Raw genomic sequence first — 15,962 nt, 5'->3', positions numbered from 1 at the left:
GCCAACTGTTAGACATAAAATGCAGCATGGGTCTGGAGAGAGGAGAGGTGGTGGTGAGGATACAGGAGGAATGGAGGGAGAGGGGGCTATAGCTGGAATACTGTATGCAAGAAGAATAAAAAGAAAAACATTATTCTAACACTTCTGCAGGAAGAAATAGGCAAATTAATACTTCCATTGATGTTCTTTGTAACTGTCCATGAGTCTGGAACAGGAAGGCAGTGTTATGTCAGCAGAGCTTGGTACACAGTAGAGGTAGACTTGAGGGGGAAAGGTAGCAGCGACTTGTGCATGCTTAACTGTCCTGTGAGCAGCACAGCGGTCAGCTGAGCCATCCTGTGACCTCCTGTCCTTTAGGTCAGAGCTGGTCAGGTGAGCCGTACTATGACCGCTGTCCTTCAGGTCACAGATGGTCAGCTGAGCCGTCCTGTGACCTCCTGTCCTTCAGGTCACAGATGGTCAGGTGAGCTGTACTCTCTGTGGGCACCAGGTCAACACAGCCTTAGGTGTTTAAGTCTGTCATGCCTCACGTGTCTTGACTCAAGACATTAGCCACACATTAGGAACCAAGTTACCAAAATTTCAGAATTAAGATAGCGATTGTATATTATTCACTTGTACAAATGTTTTTGTATTGGGTCCTTTTTTGTTGTTGAAATAAAACTCTATGATGAAGACAACTTAGAGAGAAAAAGCTCATTTGGCTTAAGGTGACAGAAAGTGGCAGGTGTTTCTGCAGGAGCTGGGAGCTTAGAGATCACATGTCACCATGTGCATGAAGGAGAGAAAACTGAAAACAGGCGAGGCTTTGAGTCCCAGCGCCCACTCACAGTGTGTTAGGAAAAAAATCCTAAAGGGGCGGCTCTGCCGGTGCAAAGAAATCCCAATTAGGTCAAATCAAACCAAATTTAAATGCCCATTGTTTCATTAAATACAGCACTCTCAGGTGGCCGAGCGCATGGCCGGGGAACAAGAAAGCAGGGAGCACACGCAAACCTGGAACCACGTGTTTCTCCTCTGAGAGCCCACTTAAATACCCTGTGGAGACAGGAAAGAGGGGAGCACACGCAAACCCGGAAACACGTGTTTCTCCTCTGAGAGCCCACTTAAATACCCTGTGGAGACAGGAAAGAGGGGAGCACATGCAAACCTGGAACCACGTGTTTCTCCTCTGAGAGCCCACTTAAATACCCTGTGGGAGTGGTCCTGACCCTCCCCCGGGTGGGGTCAGGATCTGGCATGCTGGGATTTGGAGTCCAGACCAATACAACTCCCAGACCAGGGATGGTTGTCAGGGGCGGGAGGCTACTACACTCTAGACAGAGTGCTCCAGGGGTCACTACCTCTAACAAGGCTGTACCACGTAAACCTCCCCAAACAGCAGCATCAACTTCAGGTCAAATATTCAAATGCTGAAGACCATGAGAGATGTTTCTCATTCAAGCCACCACAGCTCTTTACAAGAAAGAGTTAAAAGACAGGGGCTAAGGGCTTAGGAGAGGGCTCAACTGCTAATGCGTACTTGCTGCATGAGGACCCAGGTTCAGCTCCACAGCAAGACAAAGCTGAATGGAGAAGCCCATGCCTGTCGTCAGAGGGTTGGACAGGCAGGCACATGCCTGTCGTCATCAGAGGTTGGACAGGCAGGCACACGCCTGTCGTCAGAGGTTGGAAAGGCAGGCACATGCTTCTCGTCAGGGTCGGAAAGGCAGGGACATGCCCATCATCAGAGGTTGGAAAGGCAGGGACATGCCCGTCATCAGAGGATCGGAAAGGCTTAGAAGAATGAGTGATGGAAAGTGCAGACCCAGCTGACCAAAGTTATGAAGGGGATACACAATGACAATGACATGTAGGGCGTTCTTCATCGGGATGGGAAATACAGTCAAGTCTGTTTCCATCCGGTTCTGCTCTATAGAAGGCATCTGCCGAGTAGTAGGAGTGCCCCATGGTCTAGCCACTTCTCTCATTTCTCATTCATATCAGTCCAGCTTAAGAGAAGGACGCATTTTAGGTTCATTTCTTCACATTCTTATCAACTCGTACATAGTTTGACTCGTTCCGTTCACATCATGCCACGAGGAGGGCTATAATTACGATTTTACTTGAACTGTTGGGAGGCAATAGACTGCCACGGAGGGTACAAAGGTTCCTGTCTAGAAAGGCTTCATCACAAGCTGGCATGTTTTGCAAACCCAGAGGAAGTGAAAGGGCAGCAGAAAGAAGTTTGAACTCTGTGAAGCCAGCAAAGGAGATACAGTGATTTCTTGAATGAAACATGGTACAGTAGTTACTGCCCTTCCTGCAGCTGAGCCTGAGTCCGTCTGGGAAAGACTTTTTGTCTGCCAGTCTTTGAGAGAGTGATCAAGTAAACCCCACACAAAGTGTCTAGCTGGTGCTTCTTTTCCCAAGACCCATAATACAGACTGTAGATGAGGTGTGATAATGAGCCTGGGTGTCGTCAACTGGATGCACCTGAGAGGGGGAACTTCAAGTGAGGAGCTGCCTCCTTCAGACTGGCTTGTCAGGCACTGTGGACCTGCCTGGGAGGTATCTTCTTAACTGCCAGTTAATGGGAGCAGGGATGCAGCCTACTGTGGGTGGAGCCACCCCTAGGCAGGTAGACCAGGACTCCACACAGGAGCTGACTGAGCAAGCCAGTAAGCAGTCATCCTATGTGGTCTCTGCTTTAGTTCCGCCCTGGCTTCCCTCCATGATGGACTGAGACCTGGAAGCTTAACCAACACCTTCCTCCCTCAAGTTGTTTTTGGTTAGCGTTTTACCACAGCCGTGAAAAGGAGAGCAGAACCGCAGGTAATAAGGGCAAGTGAGACTCAGGCACTGAGAAAGAACCCAGACGTTTGGATGATATTCAAACCGTCAACTGTCCTATGTAACCTGTCCCAGAGATGACTCCATTTCCTTTCAAATCTGCAGTAAAGTGTGGTGTTGTTAAACTTTTGTCAAATATATTAGAATACACTGAAAACAATTCTCCCAAGAAGTTCTCCACAAAAACCTAGATACATCCGCACTGCATCCAGCACTGGCTGCCAGTGGGCTGTTGGGGGAGAGGGGCATGCACTCTGGCTCCACAGGCTGGCCCTGGATGATACAGAGAGTGACAGAGGGTGGAGAAAGTAGACTGAGCACCAGCATGGCTGATGCAATTACTCCTCAGCGTGGATAGGATGTGGTCAGGAGCTCAAGTTCCTGCCAGTTGACTTCCCCAAATGATGGGCTAACTTGAAATTGTGAGGCAAAGCCACCCTTCCTCATCATGTAGCTTTGTCTGGGCACTGAGTCCCAGCAACAGGCAAGGAAATTAAAACATGTACTGTTCGTCCCCAGGTCCCATGGGAAGACCTCCGTTACCTCTTTGGGGAGATCATGTATGGGGGTCACATCACAGATGCCTGGGATCGTAAGCTATGCCGGGTGTACCTGGAAGAATTCATGAATTCATCTCTGGTAAGACATTTTAAAACCTGTTACACTGAGGAAAAATCTCTGGTAAGAAATGTTCAGATTATTTTCCTATGTATGGAATTCTTAGATGTTCCTAAGGATGCTGACCTTCCATAAACGTATTCTGCTATTCCTTGTGGGAGTCTGGGAAGTGGTTAAATGTAGACTCATTGAATCTTCATAATATCCCTATGAACTGGGTTGAGATGGCACAGTTTCTCCATTGTACAGACCAAAATAAAGAGTTCTCAGAGAGTGTGGGCATGAGAGTCGGCAGAGTATAAATCCTGTGATCTGAGTCCAGGGTTCATTCTACTGCCTTTGTTGTCATTGCTTTGCCCCTGGCATAAATCATAAAATATTCTACAGTTTAATCAATAAAATCATTAAATTACTATATATATGCTCAGAGGAACTGTGGTATTAAGTGTGTGAGATGGACTCATGTAAACCTGGAGGAGGACATCTCTTTGGGACATTGGGGTGTCTTCGTGTTAAAGCTATCTGCTGATAAATCAGACCAACTGAATGCAGTACCTGGGTCCCACATAGTAGAAGGAAAGAACCGCCACCCGCAAGTTGTCCAGGCTTCCACATACACACTCCTGCATGTACTAACATGAGAACAAATGCACACCATACCCCTCCACACACAGTAAATGTAGTGATAACATCTCGTGGTATTTCATAACTACATAGTTACATTTTTCGATTTAGAATAAAGTGGTAAGTCTATTAAGAGAGTAAAACAATGAGAATATCGACCGTGTGTGAGATGATGCGCTGACTTGAGGGTTTGCTTCAAACAAGCCGTGAAGGTGACAGAAGGGTGAGGGTGGCGGCTCGGGTGCGAGGAGCGTGGGCTGCTCCTGCCAAAGACCTGACTTCGGGTTCCAGTACCCGAGTCAGGTGACTCAGAACAGTGCCAAGCTCCAGGATAGGACACCCTCTCTTGGGCCCACCTGGACATTCTTCCACACAGAAACATACACATAATTAAAAATAATACATTTATAAAAACGAGATTATTATTACTGTAGGACCATGGAGTTCCTATTATTGCTTTATGTGTGATAAAAGAACAATATAGCCAGGTTTTAAAAATGAAAACCATGGCAATCCTTATTGCTTCTCTGAGGAAGGGTGAGGAAGGGTGAGTTACCACTGGCAAGATTTTACGATGGAGAAACATCGCCTTGTTTCTCTTTGCACTGTCTCGGTACCCAGTCAGGTGGGTCCACGCAAGGCTGTGCTTTCTGGTGAAAGTGGTCAGTTCTCAATTCTTGTACTGTAGGAGCTGAGGTGGTGGCTCTGCTTTCCTGAGGTTCTCTTGTTCTCAAAGCTGTTCAAGATTAGGACTGTCTTTCCTACCTATTGGTATGTCACAACACCATGATAACATACAAAGAAAGCATTGAACTGTGTTTACTTTCACAGGGTTAGTGTCCATGGTGGTAGACCAAGGACGTGGCAGGAGGAACAGCCCAGAGCTAACATGCCAATTCATAAATAAGAGGCAGAGAGGACTAAGTCAAAATGGCACAAATCTTGTGAAACTTCAAAGCCTCGCATCCTCCTAACCCTTCTCAAACAACACCCACTGGAGATCAGTCATTCAAACACACACATCTATAAGGAACCATTCTCAACCAAACCACAAGAGCCATTTGTTGTTGTTGTTGCTGTTATTTCTTGAAAACTTGAAGAAACCTGTGTCATAACTGTGACCAAGTACTTGAGATAAGCAACTTAAAAGGAGAGATGGTTTGTTTCGGCCCATGGTTTAAAAAGTTGTAATCCATGACTGAGTAGGTGATGGCTCAGTACATGAATGTGGGATACATGGTTTAGGAGGTATGCTGGCTTCATGGCAGGCAAGGGAAGGGGAGAGAGAGAGAGAGAGAGAGAGAGAGAGAGAGAGAGAGAGAGAGGAAGAAGAAGAAGAAGAAGAAGAAGAAGAAGAAGAAGAAGAGAAGAGGAGAGGAGAGGAGAGGGGGGAGAGGGGAGAGGGGAGAGGGGAGAGGGAGAGGAGAGGGGAGGGGAGGGAGAAAGGGAGGGGAGGGGAGAAAGAGGGAGGGAGAAAGAGAAAGAGAGAGAGGGAGAGAGAGAGGGAGAGAAGCAGAAGTCCAAATATCCCCTTTAAGGACATGCCCCTTAATGATCTCCTTCCTTCCACTGGACTCCAGCTTCCTACGGTTCTACCACCTCTCAAGAGTGCCATAGACAGGCAACCGAGCCTCCATTCCTCACAGGGATGCTGGGTGATACTTTCAAACCAGAGCAGCATCCATACAATCCAAATTCATCTACACATCGCCAAAGATACTAACTTGATTTAGAGCAGTACTGAAAGAGTGTTTGTTGTGTGTTGAGTTTCGGTCATTTGAGCAAGCTTCTATTCATAGCTTCTCTGAAAGCTTTTCAAAGAAGCTTTGTGCAGACTCACTCACCTTTCTCTAGTCCATGTTGAGAGGACACATACTATGTACCAAGAACACAGTGTGTTAGAGCACAGTCAAACACTGCCGTAGGCGATGATTTACTTTTACACTTCTTTAAATAGTATTCGCTAACTTGAGGGCAACAAAAAAGAAAACTAACGCTATCTGCTTTAGTGTATTTCTGTCTTTGATTTGCACTTTCCTAGTCTTTCTCTCTCCTAATGAGTAGAATTTCACACATCAGAAAGATACTTTCAATTCAGTGCAATCAGAAGTTGCTCTTTGGAAGGTCTGGGAGCAAGTAACCATGGAGACGTGAAAGATAAACAGCACTCCAAAGCCACCTTTAGAGAGGCTTATTTCTCCAAAGGAGAGTAGAGGTCAAGGGACAGAGCAGGAAGATCGGGGGTGGCCCCTCCCCTGGCTCTGGCTTCTTGCTAAGGGTAGAATTAATGGTGCCCCAAGAAATAGTTCTTTAACCTTCATAAGGCTGAACTCCCCCATTCAAATAACTGTAAAATGAATACAGGTGATGGAACCTGAGGGGCACTGCTGGTGTGTGCAAGCCCTGGAGAAGCATAGGCAACCCCACAGATCTAGTGACATTCTTAGGGTGAAGAGGCCTCGTTTACAAGCCGGCATCCTCACTGGGCAGTGCTTCCATCATCTCTCCGGGGAAATGAATGCACTCGCTGACTTCATTTTAGAAGCTGCACACCCCTGTTGTTTTGCTCTCATGCAAATGCTTCCCGCTCAAGCTATTAACATGGGCTAACACTTCAGCATTTGCAGGACATCTTAATGACCTTTCTCACACCAGTTCATATATTTAGAAGTTAATATTGTTGCTATTTTTTTTTTGAGACAGGGTTACTCTGTAGTGTTGGAGCCTGTCCTGGAACTCGGTCTGTAAGATCAGGCTGTCCTCGATCTCACAGAGATCCGCCTGTCTCTGCCTTCCTAGTGCTGCAATTAAAGGTGTGTGCCATCGGCTAAGTGCTGCTTTGGAACATGATCAAAAAGCATCCCATGAGCGGACCAGGTTGGCAGTCCCACTGTCTGCAGAGGATCTGGATTCCTTTCAGTGCTATCTTACTGTTAGAAGGGTGAACATCTGTTGAGTAAATGAGCTGTCCAATGGGAAGGCGCCTGAAAGAGCCTTTGGGAAACAATAAGGAAAAAAGACATTTTCTCATATAACACAAACATCTGTCAGTGCTAACTAACAAATATCGTATACTACTTTTGGGAAAGGAGGTACCAGGCCACCTAAAGTTATCATATAGAGCCAACTCTAGATGACATAGGCAGTAATTAGGAATTCAGGCTTAGAGGAGAAAAGCATGCCCCAGGGTGCCAAACTAAAACTCTAACATTTGCTGTAGAGTCTGACTTATTATGAAACTCCTCTGTGTAACGGCGTAAACGAATGCAGACAGATTGTAAAAATATATATAGCTTTAATGGCGAAAGAGACTTACAGAACCACCGTTCCAGAGGAGACCAGGAAAGCAGAAAGGGGCGGCTGGGAGAACCCTTGCCAAATTTATAGGCCAACATTAGCCTGAGGCGAACACGCCCCCTAAGGGGTGGGACTTATCCCTACATCTCCCCTTTTTGTCTAAATAAGACAGAACTAAACCAAATACAACTATATACAATAACAACAAATAATAAATATAACAAACAATATTGAGAACAAAAGCTTTGCTAAACATTCTATCTCAAGGAGTCCAAATAATGTAGAGAGTAACTACAATTATATAATCTTCAACTCCATCAAAGATCTGAGAAGGGAATAAACACTACTCAACAAACGAGATATATCCAAAATGTACAACAATTGACAAAGACAACTGACTACCTGGGCAATCACCCAAAGTCTCGTTTGCAACGTTGAGTCAACCAATTTTGGCTAAGGCCTAACATAACTGACATACCATTATTAAAGGCAAGGGACTTTTCAAAACTATCTTACCCTGTCTTGGCAGGATATGACAGTCCTGTTTTATCCATTGATGCACGCTCTGTATCTCTGTCAGTGGTTGAGGTATGGGCATTTCTTTGCCCCAAGGCCAGTTCTGCCAAAAAGAAAGGCTCCAGGTGGAGTGTCTTTGGTGCTCAACATTCTCTCGGGAATAGAGCGGTGTTGCCAGGAGCAATAGTGTCTCGCTATCACGAAACTCTGAGTTAGATTAAAGGCCATTTTCTACAGCTCTTTTTTAAGAGGTTGAAGATTATCTATCTATACTGAGTATAATCTCTATATATCTAGAGAACCTGATTAGTCTAATTATAAATGACAAACTTAGATGACTATTTATCTATATAATTCTCAATATCTATCTAACTTAAAGACTAAGACAATAAACAACTGTGTAACAAATGAGGACAATGACCTCCAAATATAAACACTGTACAAATATACATTGCAATATGGCAAATATATATCAATACACAAACATTATATAAGTATCTTAATCAGAGGTAGAAATGTACACTGCAATATAGTAAATATATACAATATATATATCAATACAATATATGTCAATACATAAAAATGTTTTAAACAGACATAGAAACATGCATGCATACAATAGTCAATATAATTTAACTTTGTATCAATATACAAGAATCGATACCAATATATTTGTCTAAAAGCAGTAACTCACAATTATAAATCTATTATCCCATCATTCCCTCTTTCTTTTTTTTTCAAAATGATCCCTGAGCTTATAAAATTCCTCCCCCAACCTCCCAACCCCTAAATGATGTCCCTAACCCAGGGGTAAACTTTACTGGGAGAGTCCTCTAGAATTACTTCCAGCTGTCATGGGGGCGACATTCTTTCTGGGGGATCCTGTGAAAGTAAAATGATGGTTAAATTTCAAGATCAATGTCTTTTAAAATTGCAAATAGTCTCTGAGTATTTTGTGGAGGTCTTGCCAGAATGTTGTACAAGATGTGCACCATTTCAGCTAACCAAGTTGGGATCGTCTTGTGCAGCTGGTATCCAAAACAGGTCTTGTAGTAGAGCTATGAGTATCATGACGTCATATCAACCAGGTAGAGTTGTTGTGGGGCCCCATCTTCTTCCTGGAAACTTCAAATGTCACTTCAGGAAAAACTCATTGTTCATTATGAAAAACTTAAACATTAATCATATAGACATATATAGAAATGCATATATATTCAATGAAAGGCATGATAGATATATTCAATGAAAAGTATGATAGATATGAAGAAAAGCAAAGATGTTTTCTAAACTCATATTTCTTTCTGTCCCATATAATGGCTCTTGACATGAGACAGAAACTCCAGAAACTCTGGGTTTTTCTCTTACTAACAGGCTTGGAATTGGAGAGGGACTGAGCCAGAGGCCAACTTCAAAACCAGCTCTATATATTTATAAAGAAATGTTTAATAAGACATATATATATATATAAATTAATACTTACAAAATGTGTCCATCCATCAGTAATTAAATATTCAGGGTCCCTCAATTTCTTTGAAGATGAGTATTTTCCTGTGGAGATAAGAAAAGAACCCTGCCCCCAACCTATCTGTATTTCTTACCATCAGTATGCTCACCATACTTGTGAATGAATTGCTATTTATCTTTTCCAAGTGGCTTCTCTTCTTCAAACCGAACCTTTATTAATTTTGACGGTATCCACAATTTTTCCTCACCTGTGGAGATAAGAGCAAAACCCCTTCCCCAACGTAGCACATATCCTGGCTTCCATTGTGAGGTCAGCACATCCTTGAAATAAACTGGTTGATTTAGTTCAGTAGACTTTTCCATTATCCAATGTCTTTCTGCAGCCGTTGTTCCCTTCTCATTAGCGTTGAGAAAATTCAAGGTTAACAAAGCATTATGTAACCTATTTCTGGGGGTGTTTTCCACCCCTTTCTGTTTGTTCAACATATCCTTTATAGTTCGATTTGATCTTTCTATGACTGCTTGACCTGTAGGGTTGTATGGTATACCTGTAACATGCTTGATATTGTAATAATCAAAGAACCGTTTCATTTTCCTAGAGACATAAGCAGGACCATTATCCGTCTTTATTTGTGTAGGTATACCCATGATAGCCATGACTTCTAATAAATGAGTGATTACTGAATCAGCTTTTTCTGAACTTAAAGAAGTTGCCCACTGAAAGCCTGAATAAGTGTCAATGGTGTGATGAACATATTTTAATTTGCCAAATTCTGAAAAGTGGAACACATCCATCTGCCAGATTTCATTCCTTTGGGTGCCCTTTGGATTAGCCCCTGCAGGCAGTGGCGTTTGGTTATAGAAAGAACAGGTAGGGTATTTCTTTACAATCTCCTTAGCTTGTTGCCATGTAATTGAAAATTCTTTCTTCAAACCTTTGCTATTAACATGATGTTTTTTTATGTAATTCAGAGGCTTGTAGCACACTGCCAATCAATAATTGATCAATTTTTGCATTACCTCATGCTAGAGGACCTGGCAGACCCATATGGGATCGGATGTGTGTTATGTACATAGGGCAAAGCCTGTTTCTGATCAAATCTTGAACCTGGAGAAACAATGAGGTTAGTTCTGTATCATCAGGTATAAATTCAGCAGTTTCAATATGTAAAATAACTCTTTCTGCGTATTGTGAATCATGACTATATTAATAGGTTCTTTAAAATCCCTTAGCACCATAAGAATGGCATATAATTCCGCCTTCTGGACAGAATTATATGGACTTTGTTGCACCTTACCCAAGTCTTCTGATTTGTAACCTGCCTTCCCTGATTTATTGGCATCAGTATAGAATGTACGGGCTCCAGTTATTGGAGCATCACGGACGATTCGAGGAAGAATCCAAGAAGTTCTCTTTATGAAGTTAAGCCTCTTGCTTTTTGGATAGTTGTTATTAATGTCTCCCAAAAAAATTAGCACAAGCTCTTTGCCATGGTTCATTATCTTCCCATAATTTCTTTAGTTCATCAGCAGTGAAAGGCACTATATTTTCTGTTGGGTCTATGCCTGCTAGTTGACGAAGTCTCAGCTTGCCTTTTATAATTAACTCAGAGACTTTCTCCACATAAGTTTTCAGTTTCTTACTTGGTTTATGTGGTAAAAAGATCCATTCCAAAATAATATCATCTCTCTGCATTAAAATTCCTGTAGGAGAAATTTTTGATGGTAGTATGATGAGAATACAATCGAGCTCTGGATTCACCCTGTCCACATGTGCCTGTTGTAATTTTTCCTCAATCATTGTCAGTTCCTTTTCTGCTTCAGCTGTTAATTCTCTGGGACTGTTTAAATCTTTATCACCATCCAAGGTTTTGTTCAAATGAATTATTAGATCAGGTGTTATTCCAATAGCTGGTCGTAGACTGGAAATGTCTCCTAACAGTCTTTGAAAGTCATTAAGAGTCCGTAGGCGATCTCTCCTAATTTGTGCTTTTTGTGTCTTAATTTTTTGCAAACCTATTTTATAACCTAAATAATTAACAGAATCTCCCTTCTGAATCTTTTCAGGAGCGATTTGCAATCCCCATTTAGATAAAAGTATCTTCATTTCTTCAAACAATCTGTTCAAGGTATCCATGTTTGAATCGGATAACAAAATGTCGTCCATGTAATGGTATACTATAGATTTGGGAAATTTCTTGCGTATTATTTGCAATGGTTGGTTCACAAAATATTGGCACAGGGAGGGGCTATTTAACATACCCTGGGGGAGAACAGTCCAGTGGTACCTCCTCGAAGGTTGAGAATTGTTATAAGTAGGCACTGTGAAGGCAAATTTTTCTCTATCTTCTTTTTGCAAAGGTATAGTGAAAAAACAATCCTTTAAATCAATAACCATGAGAGGCCATCCTTTTGGTAATAAAGAGGGCAAAGGAATTCCAGATTGCAGAGGGCCCATAGGTTGAATAACCTTGTTGATGGCCCTGAGATCTGTCACCATTCTCCATTTACCTGATTTTTTCTTAACCACAAATACAGGAGAATTCCAAGGGCTGGTAGATTCTTCTATATGTCCAGCATCTAATTGTTCTTGTACCAGCTGTTCTAAAGCCTGTAACTTTTCCTCAGCTAAAGGCCATTGCTTTGTCCATATTGGTTTCTCAGTCAACCATTTTAGAGGCAAGGCTGTTGGTATCTCTGAAGGGACATCAATTGCTTGTTCTTGTACAGCCCGAATGGCCGGTTTTCTCCGTTTGTAATATCTTTTAATATTATTCTCAGAAATATAGGCTCTAGAAGTAGCAGGAATGTTAATTTTGGTATTCCATTGTTGCAATAAGTCACGACCCCATAAATTCATTGCGATATTGGCTACATATGGCTTTAATTTTCCTATTTGTCCCTCTGGCCCTATACATTCAACCCATCTCGTGCTCTGCCTTACTCGAGATAGGGTTCCAATTCCCAGGAGCTGAACATTTACATTCTGAAGAGGCCAATACGGATGCCAAGATTCTGGGGTAATGATACTAACATCAGCACCTGTGTCCAGCAGGCCAGTAATAAAAATGCCATTTACACACACTCTCAGTTTAGGTCTTTGATCGTTTATAGAAGTTTGCCAAAACACACATAACTTATCTTTCTGATCATTATTGCTTGTAACAGTAGGCATGGGGCTTCCTAATTGTCCTGATGAGGCACATTCTCTGCAGAAACTGGAAATGACTGAACCATGTTTGCCATGGGGGCCTGTGAGGCCCCCCCCCACGTTTCCCGACTGTATCAGGTTGCCTTGTCTATTTCTTGTAGACCTGCATTCATTCGTCCAATGTCTGCCTTTTCCACATCTTCTACATAAACCTGAAGGCTGAGTCCTCCTATTTCTGTTATTTCTAGAAGATGCATTATTATTATTATTTCTGAAAGATGCATTATTATTATTATCATTATTTTTATTATTATTTCTGAAAATCCGTTGTCTACAATTCCTTTTCATATGACCCATTTTGCCACAATTAAAACATTTGGTATTCTGGTGTCTCCTTTTACCATTGGAAATTGCTTCTTCTACCCATGCTTCAGTGCCATAATCAAATGTATCAACATTGAGTGTATGCAAGACCCATTCTTCCAAGGGCGCTGATCTGAGCTTTAAAGGCCCCCAAATCCTTTTGCATTCCACATTTGCATTTTCATAAGCCAAAGACTCAATCATTATACGTCTTGCTTCTGGGTCAGGTATCCCTATTTGTACAGCCTTAGTTAATCTTTGTAAAAAGTCACTAAAGGGTTCTCTCTGACCCTGTTTAACTCTGACAAATGATTCCATTCTCTGTCCTGGGTCTTGTACCCTGTCCCAAGCCCTTAAGGCTGCTGTAGTATACATGAAGAATGTGTTTTCATCCAAATTAGCTTGTTCCTGAGGGTCGGAAAAGAGCCCTTCACCTAGAATTTGATCTAGGGAAATGTCAATTCCCTTCGCTTTTTCCTGCTGTTCTAAGAGTCTAGCCTCTTGCCTGAATAAGCATTTCCATTTCAATTGCGGTCAACTCTCGAGTACTGCAGAGCTCAGCTGGAGCCAGTCCGAGAGGGTTGCTCTGCTTGTTGTGGCCCAAGATCTTAGCATCTCTTTAACAAAAGAGGCTTGCATCCCAAAAGTCATGACAACCTGTTTTATTTCCTTGAGATCATTCATACGGACAGGCTCCCATGTATCCTCCTTGATGACCCTAGAGTTTTTGGAACCAATCACCTTCTCTGTTGTTATTACTGGAAAGGCAGGTAGAGCTGTAGGTAGAGCTTTGTGGAAATTGTCCCGGAGAGATTTACCCACAGATGTAGTTAAAATTTGCCTTTCTACCCTTTGCTCTTCTTCATCAGAATTTAGAAATTCCTCAATCTTTTCAATTCTATTCACCATTGCCTTCTGCAATGTCTGAATCTCCTGTCCAGAATTATGTTCCAAAGCCTTCATTGAGGATTCTAAAGTATGAAGTTTTTCCGTTAGAGATAACATCTCATCTTTGGACATAATTTTTATGGCATAAACCGTGCCTTCTTGTATTGACAATCTTTCCGCCAATCTATCATAAGCTTTAGACAAAATCCGATTGTCACATTCAGCAGTTTTGATTCTCTCAGTTAATGTTTCATTTCCTACAGAAAGGGACTCAATCTTATGGTCCAAATCAGCTGTTCCCTCTTCCATAGTAATAAATTTCTCCTTAATATCAGCCTGGAGAACTTCAAACTGATTCTCAATTGTTTTTAAGCTTTCAATCTCTGCCTTAAGAATCCTGGATTCGTCTCGTAAAGACTTTATCATATTTCTATTATCAAACCATTTGGTGCCAATGAAAACTACGAATCCCAGAAGGATCCATAGATGTGGGGTGTTAGATACCTCTTGTAAAATCTCCCACATGGTACAATTTAAAAAACTGTTAAATTTTTGAATACTAATGTGTTCAGACATCTTATTTATAGAAGAAAAAATTTCTTACCTGCAATGATCGGTTCCTGCCAGTGATGGTCTCTGTGTTTTTGGAGCCTGTCCTAGAACTAGCTCTTGTAGACCAGTCTGGCCTCGAACTCACAGATATCCGCCTGTCTCTGCTTCCCAAGTGCTGGGATTAAAGGTGTGCGCTACCACCGCCTGGCCGGCCTCAAACTCACAGAGATCCACCTGCCTCTGCTTCCCAAGTGCTGGGATTAAAGGTGTGCGCTACCACTGCCTGGCTGGCCTCAAACTCATAGAGATCCACCTGCCTCTGCTTCCCAAGTGCTGGTATCAAAGGCGTGCGCCACCACTGCCCAGCCAAGTCACTTTGTATCAGACCAAATCTGCCGCTGTGGCAGCTTTTGTTGCAAAACCACAGATACTTGAGCTTCTGCTAATTCAGGCAGTGGGGTTCTGCTGCAAACTTAGCCAAGGCAGGCAGAATGGGCCTGTGTGGCCGAGTATGTCTCGGACTCAGCACTGGGGCCAGAGTCACGAACTGAAAAACAGCACCCAGGAGGGTGCTGTGTTAGCTAGCGGGCTATCCGCTTGAGTCGGGGGCAAAATAGCCCACGTTGGATGCCAAAATGTAACGGGGTAAACGAATGCAGACAGATTGTAAAAATATATATAGCTTTAATGGCGAAAGAGACTTACAGAACCACCGTTCCTGCGGAGACCAGGAAAGCAGAAAGGGGCGGCTGGGAGCATGCTTGCCAAATTTATAGGCCAACATTAGCCTGAGGCAAACACGCCCCCTAAGGGGCGGGACTTATCCCTACACCTCTGAGCTGTAGTTTTATCATATATGAAACAAGAATGACCAACTCAAAAGTTGTCGGCTTAAACATTGACAATACTAAAACAATGTGCCTGGAAGTGGGAAACCTTTTTATTATGAGCATACATTTTTGCAATATTATTTCTCTCTTGATTGTACACTACTCTTTAAAAATGTTTTTAAAATGTGTGTTATGGGTGTTTTGTCTGCATTTATGTCTGTGCAGCACATGCATGCAGTGCCTGTGGAGGCCAGAAGAGGGCGTCGGGGCCCCTGAGGCTGTGTAATTCTCTATGTGTGTTCTAGGAATCAACCAGGGTCCTCTGGAAGAGCAGTCAGTGCTCTGCAGCACTGAGCCGGCTCTTGGAATAGAGTGTGTGTGTATATAGTACCTGTGCCACCAAAGGGCTCAGTCAGTGCCCTACAGGTGATGTGTGGTATTTCTCCCTACTACAGTCCTGAAGAACTGATAATAACCTCCTCGTGTAAGCAAAAACAGGACACTCAGAGATTAAAAGAAAAAGAAGAAGAAGAAGAAGGAAAGAAAAGAAAGAAAAAAAGAGAAAGCTGGCAAAGAGGGAATGTGGATTTTAAAAGTCAGTGCTGCTCTGCTGCACACTGCGCTGGCTACAGTGCCGATCCTCAGGCTGCAGTGCCGATCTGAGCTAGCTGCAGTGCCAATCCGCAGGCTGCAGTGCCCATCTGCACTGGCTGCAGTGTCCATCCGATTGTAGCTGGTGCAGAGGTCACCCTAGCAATGAGGTATCTGCACTTGATTTTGTGTGCTCTGTGAATGGAGGATGATCCAGGAGATCACAGTTCCAGAAC

General features: G+C 42.8%; 1 protein-coding gene across 1 annotated transcript in view; it reads left to right on the top strand.

The window, feature by feature from the left end:
* Nucleotides 1-15,962, top strand: part of Dnah11 (dynein axonemal heavy chain 11) — a 326,474-nt gene that overhangs the window by 298,035 nt on the left and 12,477 nt on the right. The window contains exon 77 of the mRNA XM_041639057.1: nt 3,352-3,471. Within this exon, the coding sequence (XP_041494991.1) occupies nt 3,352-3,471 (120 nt within the window). The remainder of the gene's footprint in view (nt 1-3,351; nt 3,472-15,962) is intronic.

Source organism: Microtus oregoni, unplaced genomic scaffold, assembly GCF_018167655.1.
Source record: "Microtus oregoni isolate MIOR12 unplaced genomic scaffold, Mior012 000056F_ref0000123, whole genome shotgun sequence".
Taxonomy (NCBI): Eukaryota; Metazoa; Chordata; class Mammalia; order Rodentia; family Cricetidae; genus Microtus; species Microtus oregoni.
This window is presented reverse-complemented; position numbering and strand designations above follow the sequence as displayed.